At 42.7% G+C, this 10,528-nt stretch overlaps 1 protein-coding gene across 12 annotated transcripts in view; it reads right to left on the bottom strand.

The window, feature by feature from the left end:
* Positions 1-7,008: 7,008 nt before the first annotated feature.
* Positions 7,009-10,528, bottom strand: part of TIAM1 (TIAM Rac1 associated GEF 1) — a 189,933-nt gene continuing 186,413 nt past the window's right edge. For 11 of the 12 annotated variants that reach the window (XM_083735895.1, XM_083735897.1, XM_083735904.1 and 8 more), the window contains one exon: positions 7,009-9,901. In XM_083735895.1, the coding sequence (XP_083592021.1) occupies positions 9,835-9,901 (67 nt within the window). In that variant the 3' untranslated portion in view covers positions 7,009-9,834. The remainder of the gene's footprint in view (positions 9,902-10,528) is intronic. The other variant, XM_083735894.1, reaches the window with a different exon arrangement.

The following is a 10,528-nucleotide window of genomic DNA, read 5'->3' as shown; positions in this document are numbered from 1 at the left end:
TTATCCTTGGGGTTTCTGAGGATATTGGCTATTTTTTGGTTGGTGCAAAAGGCTGTTTTGATATTGTGTTTATGGAGGATTTTGCTAATTTTATCTGTAGTGCCCTTGATATAAGGAAAACTCTTCTCAGGAAAACTCTTCACAAAGTTCAAGAGGTCAAGACACAAAGACTTTAGCAACTAATCCACACCTAATGACCCACCTAAGTGGTACTCAGGATATCACTCAAGAAATCACTCAAGGTATCTCTCAAGTAATTAAGGAACAAAAGAAGAAAAGGCACACTAGCCTGGGAACTTCCTCTCTGCCCAGAACATTGGAGGCTAGACACCACACCCCCTCTACAGTATTTATAGGAACTCAAACATTGAGATCCCGCTCTGTTCCAGTAACAAGAAGCCGAAAGCACCAGCCTGAAGATGACGAGTGAGACCTCGTCGAAACGTCGCCTAGACACCCCAACTTTTACACGGGAAGACACCCGAGGACACCAAAACCTGCATTCCTGTACCCGTGAAAATCTACGAAAGCATATATATATATATATACACACACACACACACACACACACACACACACACACACACACACACAGTGGTACCTCATGTTAAAAACTTAATTCGTTCTGGAGGTCCATTTTTAACCTGAAACTGTTCTTAACCTGAGGTACCACTTTAGCTAATGGGGCCTCCTGCTGATGCCGCACTGCCGGAGCACTATTTCTGTTCTCATCCTGAAGCAAAGTTCTTAACCCGAGGTACTATTTCTGGGTTAGCGGAGTCTGTAGCCTGAAGCATCTGTAACCCAAGGTACCACTGTATCTTGCTATACAGTGGTACCTTGGGCTAAGAACTTAATTCATTCCGGAGGTCCATTCTTAACCTGAAACTGTTCTTAACCTGAGGTACCACTTTAGCTAATGGGGTCTCCCGCTGCTGCTGCCGCACGATTTCTGTTCTCATCCTGAAGCAAAGTTCTTACCTGAGGTACTATTTCTGGGTTAGTGGAATCTGTAACCTGAAGCGTCTGTAACCCGAGGTACCACTGTACTGTGGTTTTTATATATTTTCATTGACATTACTAACAGCCCAAAAGTGAAGTGGCAGAATATTATACCATACCATATTACAAAGCAAACAATGAATAAATAATAAGAAAAGGAAATGGTAGCACACCAGTATGAATTGAGACATCTGTATTTGCCAAGCTGGCGTGGATGGTGAATATTGACAGTCTAGGTCCAAAGCATAAGAAATAACATCCCACCAGATGACATAGAAATGTTTTGGATCCTCCACCCTCCCACCTTGGAAACTCATAGTCGATGTGTATTTCCCCCACAATAGCCAAATTCCGCACGTTCTTATACCACACAAACAAAAGCAGGTTTTTCAAGGTTTTTCATTGCTGGGCTATTGAAATCCTAGCTGTAGCTTACATCCATGTCAAAAGATCTCTAAAGCAACAAGCTTTTGTGTTACCCATCCATATATTCTATAATGACGGTTATGGGGAAGCCTGAACAGGTGATTTAATTATTTTTGATATTTCTTAGCATATTGGGTATACTATATTATACTTTTGTAAGGGGAAAAAGTTGATGACAGAACAGCAAGGGAGGGATGACGGAGCTGTGAGTGGAGGGGTGTTGGCAAGAGGCCAAGGGGGTTGGTGGGGTTGGCAAACAGACAGGGTTAGTGAGCAACGCAAGCAGGGGTAGAAGCGTATGGTGTGGGTGGGTCGGTGGGTATGTATGTGTATATGTGTGTGAGAGATTGTATTCATGTGTGAAAATATTTTAGCTGTTTTTATGCAATCAATTCTTCTGTGTGTGTTTTTACCGCTTTGTAAATATATATTCATGGGACGCAGGTGGCGCTGTGGGTTAAAGCCTCAGCGCCTAGGACTTGCCGATCGAAAGGTCGGGCGGTTCGAATCCCTGCGGCGGGGTGCGCTCCCGCTGCTCGGTCCCAGCGCCTGCCAACCTAGCAGTTCGAAAGCACCTCCGGGTGCAAGTAGATAAATAGGGACCGCTTACCAGCGGGAAGGTAAACGGCGTTTCCGTGTGCGGCTCTGGCTCGCCAGAGCAGCGATGTCACGCTGGCCACGTGACCCGGAAGTGTCTCCGGACAGCACTGGCCCCTGGCCTCTTAAGTGAGATGGGCGCACAACCCCAGAGTCTGTCAAGACTGGCCCCTACGGGCAGGGGTACCTTTACCTTTACCTAAATATATATTCATAAATGAAATGAATACAGTCGTACAGTGGTACCTCGGGTTAAGTACTTAATTTGTTCTGGAGGTCCATTCTTAACCTGAAACTGTTCTTAACCTGAAGCACCACTTCAGGTGAAGCTAATGGGGCCTCCTGCTGTTGCCGTGCCACCGGAGCACAATTTCTGTTCTCATCCTGAAGCAAAGTTCTTAACCCGAGGTACTATTTCTGGGTTAGCGGAGTCTGTAACCTGAAGCGTATGTAACCTGAAGCGTATGTAACCCGAGGTACCACTGTACTTTGGTTGACTTGCGAGTCAAACGTTTTGGCTCCCAAATGCCTGGAAGTGGGTGTTTCCGTTTGTGAACGTTCTTTGGAACCCGAACATCTGATGTAGCTTATGCAGCTTCCAATTGGCCACAGGAGCTTCCTGCAGCCAATCGGAAGCTGCACCTTGGTTTCCGAACGTTTTGGAAGTCAAATGGACTTCTGGAATGGGTTCTGTTTGACTTCTGAGTTACCACTGTATATAAATAACGGGAGTTGTGGCCCTACAGATGTTGCTGTGCTACATGTTCACCAACCCTGCCCTAGAGCATTGCAGTCACAGTGGAGAACAGAGGACTAATTGGACAACTAGCCTGACCTGGTATAAGGCAGCTCACTACGTCCCTAAGAAGTCGGCTGCTTTAAACCGGTATTATTACATCAAACACGATTAGGCCATTTTGTGATTAGTGATTAAAAGACTAGAAAGGCGCTCCATTCCTAAAGGAGGTATTAGAGAGTTAATTAAAAGTTTTAATCTTCCTCAAATTAAAAGCAAATCTAAATTCATCCCTTAAAATTGCTTTTTCCTGATTGAATGACGCAAAATTCAAATGCAACCTAGAAGGATCATTGTTCTATATCTATCTGTATTCCATTCCAGCGGCAAATACAACATCCAAATAAGCAGAAAAGGCCTCCCGGTTTTAATTTAATTTTGATCAAAACCCAAATAGCACTGTGCTTACATTTTACAAAAAAAATCAATCAATCAAGGTTTTACACATTGTTCTTAAGGAAGGACTGCCCCCTTCTGGCCACACAACAGAAATGTTCCCAATTAATCTTACTGATAAGTGTCATCAAATCTTTCTTTCCATGTGAAATTACTACGCAGTGATAAATCTATGAAATCAGAAAACTGTTGAACTACAGGGTTGTAAATTTTACAACCACAAGTATGTTTGGCATTGAAATTCACATTTAATGCTTTGACCAATGTAAATGTGTTCTACACATTTTCCAGCATTCAAAAAAATAACATTAGCTCTCATCTTATTAACTTGGCATCTTTGCTTGGGTGTGCAGGCTGCCACCAGGGGCCATATGTCTATTTGATGCCTGTTATTTATATTTGATTACCAATTTTGCCATAAATTTCATGCAACATCAATCAACATAAAATTGCATAAAGGCATCAAAACCTCAACATCTTCAGTGGCTTAAAATTGCAGAGGTCTTCTTGATCCATTATAGCGTATGGCTGTCCTCCAACCATCACTAGGCTGCCCAGTGGTGTTATTTTATCATTACAGGATCTGTGCTTATTCATTGCTCCTTTATTATTTTTTTGTAAACGATTTCCCCTCTAGTGGCCTTCATTGTAATGGATGCAGTGGGCAGGAAGCACCTATCTAGCTTTATTATGCATTCTTAGTTATGAGAGTTGCTTCATTCAAGTCAGCAGAAAGACACATACAAAACACCACAGTGTGGTTATAATTGCATTTCATTATCTTGAAGATTTTGTTTAGTGTTTGAACAGCTTGGTGAAACGCCCTGCAGAGCCAGAGGAGGACTCACAGGAGTTCAGAAATGCAGGGGTTCCAAAGAAAGATACATCAGGTCTACCAATTTATTAAAGAAGGTTACAGACTTACAACAAAGGTCCAACAGTTCCCTCCTTGCCCCGATCACAGCATTCTGCAGGATGGACTCCACAGAAAGGAGATTACTTGTCTGCACTCAAGTAAAGATACACAAAGGCCCTGGCAGGCTAAGTCACCTGGGAACACAGGTGGATGGTATTAATCATTACCTCCCCCTCTAGCTATGCCTGGGGCTACATCAAAGCATGTGAAATGCATATGAGCTCAGTGCTACAGCTGCTACCAGTTAGGTAGGGGTCATCTTGACCATCAATATGCTGCAAGCGAGGCTTCCAGACCAGCTTGCCTTTTGGGGTCAACACATTTAGCTGCTTGACCTATTCACTGTTACGCACGCAATTAACTTCATTGGAAAAAAGAGTAGTGCAGAATTATTAAAAGCAGATAATAAAATAGCCAGGGCTGAGCAAGATCAGAAAATACTCCCATTACTGCCACCCTTCAAAAAGAACAAATTAGCAGGAGAAATTTGTGACATTTGCACAAAATTGGCTGTTTGGGAGGCTTTTAGAGGCTCCAGTTATGAAGGGACAATGATAATGAAGGACAATGACTGGGAAGAAAAATGTTACCAAACATTTCTATAGACATCCAGGCCAGTAGAAAACCATTAGTCTGTTAATGTACAAAGATAACCTGCTGGCCTTTCTCTCTGATAAAATACTCAGACCAATGGAGGGCAGCTTTTTATCAGAGAGAGGCATGAATCTGGCTCTCTGGGGTCACACAGTTCCTCAAGGAAGGAGGATTCTGGGCTGTTGAGCAAATGTCTCATTTTCAACTGTCTCCATTTCTCTTTTCTAACCAGCAGTCCTGGTGGCATACAGAGCAATGACCCAGCCCTCAATACACAGAGGTCCTGGTTTAAACCCCATGGCACCTGGCATATAGTGTGTGCTTTAATTAAAACTGAGATTGTTTCATTTTTAAAAAAATATGTAGACCATTAAAATAGACAGTGGCACATATTAGCTCAACAAACTTCATTGACACCAACTTGAATCAAATTGCATGTCCCTTCAGTAGCGGACAAGCAAGGAATCTGGAAATCCACTCCTTTCTGGGTGTACAGATGTAGCATGGCATCCAGCTGGCTTACCTCTGGAAGGCTGCCGTTCAAAGACTGTTTAGAGCTGTGCATCTACACACACCCACACACCCACACACACACACACACCATCATTTTTGTCCCAAAAGCTGCTCCCCCAGTGCTTTGATAAAAGTATCTGAGGATGTTCTTGAAATGGACTCAGGTTTTATGAAACAGATGTCAGATTATGCATCAGGTAGAACAGAGGAGATATCAGAAAGGCAGACTTGAACATCTCCTGTGCAGACATTTAATTCGGGATTGGGAACAGAATGCTAAATGAACTGGGCCTCTGGTCTGATCCAGTTCTTTCATTAATTTAACAGAAGAGTGAAAACTGGAAAGAGAATTTTGTTATTAATGTGTTTTCGAAGTATATGAAGAAAAGTGGCAGCTTTTAGACTGAAAATCTAAAAGCCAAAATATGCTATTGTTTATCAAATGTCAGCCACAGCACCTGTGAACCAAGGGAAATGACTGTATAAACATCATGATTACTGTGATGGACCAGGTGCAAGTTACTGGATTACACTTACCTTGTAATCTCTTCTCACTAATACTTTCCCCCTGTTAAATCAAATTCATCCTTGTATGGTTGGTTGATTTATAAATCAATGTTTGGTGCAATTATATTAGCCAAAATCCATGCTGATTGTGAATAATACATGGCGAATTTCAAAGGAGGTAATTCACCAAAATGAGATGAGTTCAATGGAAACTGAAAAAGAGTGGCTTGTATCCAATGCAATGCTAAGTAAACATCCTACCAAGGCAAGGATTCCCACTTGCACTATTGGACTTCTCTTCTTCTCCCCCTTGCATACCCTGCCCCCTCCCCTAATCTGCTCCAGAGAGTTGAGGGGAATCCCAAAACAAATTTAGGAGCACACAGGTAAAGTCCCATTGCACAAGTGGAAATCCCACAAAACCCTGTTGCCCTTGAAATATGTTGTGGACAATTACCTTTTGTTAATTGGACAGCAACAGCCAATTCAATATTTTGAATTGCTTGCTACCAGTTAACAGATAAAAGCGCAGATGTGTTGTGGTGCTTGCCCAGAGAACTCAAAGAGTCTGTAAGCCCAGACAGGCAGTCTATCTTCCTGGAGAGAATTCTATAGGAAGCCAGTGCAGGTTTTTTAACACCAGTGCCATGTGCTGGAGGTCAGTTCCCAGACCAGTCTAGCCATAGTATTCTGCACTAATTGAAGCTTCCAGACCGGACCCAATGGCATCCCCCCATAGGGCGCATTGCAATAATCCACCCTTGAGGTTACCTGCACGTGAACCACAGTGGTCAGGTTATCCCTATCCAGGAATGTCCAGAGCTGAATGTGCAAGCCTGCCCTGTTTGTGGGGAAAGAGTGATGCGGGTGTACACTTTATGTTACCCAACATCCTCTTACAAAATAGTTACAAGGACAGCACAGTTGAAACTTTGAGTCACGACTGACCTGCAGTACCAAATCAGGACCAGACCTGCAAGAAATTCAAGGTTCAGATAAGAGGACTTGTATTGTGCCACATATGTTGGGATCAAGAAACAGGTGTATGTATTTGAAATGAGGGGATCTACTCGGCCAAAGTTAAGGCCAGTCTAAGTCTCATCAGTTTCAATAGGCGACCTAAACATGGGCTGGAATGTGCTTTTGGAATTTTAAGAATGCTTAGGCTTGCCTGGGTTGTGCTGATGTTCTTTGGTTAGGCAAATGCAGCAGTCTATACTGAAAGAGACCAGGATAGCCACACGCAGCCATGACAACGCCATTCCAATATTTTCCCCCGTATTGTTTTATTTGACAGGCATTTACAACGTTCCATTCATATACCTAAAAACATAAAAATAGACCTTCTTTCAGCTTATAAAAGAAATATATAAGAACCTTTGACATTGACAGTTCATGACGTTATGTACAAGAACAATGGCACTCTCCAAGTACAGGACGTTCAGCATTTGACAAGCTTATTGTATTCTACTGGGGACAGCTAAAACATTGTCATGTCTAATAAATTGGTACACAACCGACTTGAATTTAAATATAGTGAGATAACACAGGGTGTAAAAACCTTGCTAAAGCTTTTTAAGAAAACAATGAAGAGATTGCAAAAGTTAAAGACAATAAAACTTTCAAAACACTGAATATAGTGCGGGTGAGACTCCAATATTGGCTGGGACACGAGGCAGCTGGTGCTGCCGCCCGGTAACATTTTCCATTCACGTCTCAAAATATAGCCACAGCTGATTGTATAAAATAGAATCCCTAAAGCTATTATAAAATTTTAGGCTTTCAGCGTACCTACTAATGTGTCAAACATCAATAGATACAAAAATGATCCCTTCAAAAAACCCCAAACCAAACAACAAAACTCTCCCCCCTTTTTTTTCGCAGATCAAAACTAAAATGGGAAAGCTATATAAATATTTAAACAGAAAAAGTGCTCTTTAAAAATTATTTGGAAATTTTTAAATTTCGGTCACAACTTTACCCTGTTACAGATGTTTAAATAAGAATTTATTAATTGAAAAAAAAGAAGTTTTATTGTTCAGAACATTGCTCATATTCCACAGTGGGTTGGGGCAGGGGAGCAATCAATAAGTACACTGATATCACAGAGGATAATAATAGGAGGAGGTCAGGTTTTTTGGCCACAAAATGTTCAATTTTTCCTGAGCCCTAACTTCATCAACCACAGAGGATCAAACTCATCCTAGACGCAGACTGTCTATTCCAACAGAATTTACAGCAGGGATTAATTTAACCCTCTTGGTTTCTCAGCTATTTAATGACATTGCTGACTTAATTCCAGTCTCAAATATGTACAGCTGTCCAGTTTTATTTTTATTTTACAAAAAGGAAAAAAAGATTATCCCTAAGAGTTTCCAGTTTAGAATTATACTATAAAACCAACATCCTCAACCCTTTCTAAAAGGGTTGCTTTACATCCTAGAGTTGGAACGAAAACACAATCTCATGCACCTTTACTCGGAAACAAGTCCTGCTGTGTCAAATGAGACTTAGTCCCTAGCAAGTGTGCATAAGATTGCAGGCTAACACTGTAAAATTCCCATCCCTTTGTGCCCTTGCATTTCAGGTAAAATACAAAAAATATCTTTTTTCAAGTGTTAAATTTGGATCTCTTTTTCAAATAAAAAAAGAGTTTGGCATTGTTATAATTTTTTTTCTTTAATGTAAAACTAGAACTTCCAACGTTGACATTAAATCAGACTAGCCACAGACCAAAGAGAACTCGGCACAACATAAATTCCAGATTTTCCCTCACACATTCCTAAAATATACATAGTGTTGCTGGATCCAGAGATCCTCCCTTGGTGACAGTAAGCTTTGTGAATGCTACTGTGTACAAGTACCTCCCATGCCAAACAAACGTTTGGTGTTGTCAGTACTGATCACTTGTGAAGGGATGGGAGAAAGGGGAGCCTGGTTCTGGTTCCTCCCCAAGCAAGTGACTGGACCATTCTGAGCTGACAGCCCCAAATATCTGTTCAGCAGTGCATGTGCAGTGCAGGTCCACCCCATGCATACCCCTGGGTACTGAATGAAAGATTTTTTTCCCCTCCACTCAAATGCCAACCATGGCATCCCATAAATTAGGGAAGTCCACGCACTGATGTCCGCTTCTTGGCATGGAACTCCCTTGCTGGATGAGAGTGAGAAATGTTGACGTTTGAGGGGATATAAGAATACTGCAGCCTGAAAGACTTAATCCTTGCAGCTTCCTTGCTGAAGATGAACCCATGATTGACATGTCACATATAAAATTTGTTTGCTGCTTGTGCTATCAACTTAAGCAAATTTGATGCATTTTTATTTTTTAAAAAACCCACATACACACAACCACAGCAATGTGTATTCTAGTAAGATCTATGCATCACATTTCAATATGCAGCGCCTGATTAGCTTCGAATAAATAAAGCCCTTGGTAATGTACAGAGAAGGACTCAAGCTCATTCCAGTTTGTTTTGCTTCCCCCTCCCCTGTTATGCATTACCTTAAGGGAAACGAGAAGGTGGGGGAGAGGCTGTGTGGTTTCAACCAGTTTAGCTGCCATAACTGTATGTGCAAGTGTGCATTCCATAGGGTCATTCTCCACAATGTGTAAGGGGTGGGTTGGGGGCACATCTATGCCTACCATCTAATGAGAAAGTGGCAGGTCTAAAGCTCAGTGTTCAGTTTCCTTGGTGGTACGAAATCTTCACGGCGGACCCAGATGACCTCTTCATTGTTGCCTTCCATGCTGCCATTAATTCCAGAGAGAGCAGCTTGCTTCTTTAGCTGAGTCATTCTGGACGCGTGCGTCCCCAAAGCAAACCGCACTTTGTCGCCTCGGCACGACTGGCTGCTTGTAATGGAAGCCGCCTGTAGCTGCTCCTGAAGTTCTTTTTCCACCATGGTGCTCCGCAGAGGCTCGCAGTATTCTTCGTCATCACTGAGAATGTCGGTTTCTTTAATGTCCTCTTGCTCTTCGTACTGGCCGAGGTCAAACTGTTCTTCTACCCAGCGGTCAGTGTCCTTGTTGTTGGAGGCTTGCTGGGGCTCTTTTTCGGGACTGCTGGCGAACACGGCGTCTGAATCAATGGTAAATCTGTTTCGAGCCAGCCTCCTCCGCCGCCTCCCAAGAGACTTGCTTGGGGCAGACACTGTGTGCACACACAAAAATAAAACCCCAGATGCTTTTACAAACAATTGGTTACAAAACACTTCCCCCCAGAATTTGGCTTCCAAATCCTTTTTCATAATTATGTTAGTCAAGGGTCAACTGACAAGAAGAAGGGTGGGCAATTTTTACACCAACGTTTTCTGTGCAGGCAACTCGAATTTTAGACAGTTTCTGGGAATTATAAATTTTGCCAGTGACCTTTGAGAAATCTAGCCTCTAGCCAGTGGCGTAGCGTGGGGGGTGCAGGGGGGGCCGGCCGCACCGGGCGCAACATCTGGGGGTTAGGGTTAGGGTGCGCAAATCCACGGGTTAGGGTGAGCAAATTATTTGCCTTGCCCTGGGTGCTGACAACCACTGGGTGCTACGCCACTGCCTCTAGCAGCTCCTCACACTAGGATAATGGACCCTATTTTGTCACCTAATTGTTTGCTTTTCATGCCAGGGCCATAGTGACAAACTGCCAATCCTGCTTTGTGGAAAGGGTGGTTGGTATTTAATGGTCCTCCATTCTTTGCAGCTCTATTATTCTATGGCACAGGTTGGGAAACTTTTGTCAGCCTGAGGGCCATATCCCCTCATGGGAAGCCTTCCAGGGTCTGCCTGCCAG

Source organism: Podarcis gaigeae, assembly GCF_964106915.1.
Source record: "Podarcis gaigeae genome assembly, chromosome: 4".
In the NCBI taxonomy this organism is placed as follows: Eukaryota; Metazoa; Chordata; class Lepidosauria; order Squamata; family Lacertidae; genus Podarcis; species Podarcis gaigeae.
This window is presented reverse-complemented; position numbering and strand designations above follow the sequence as displayed.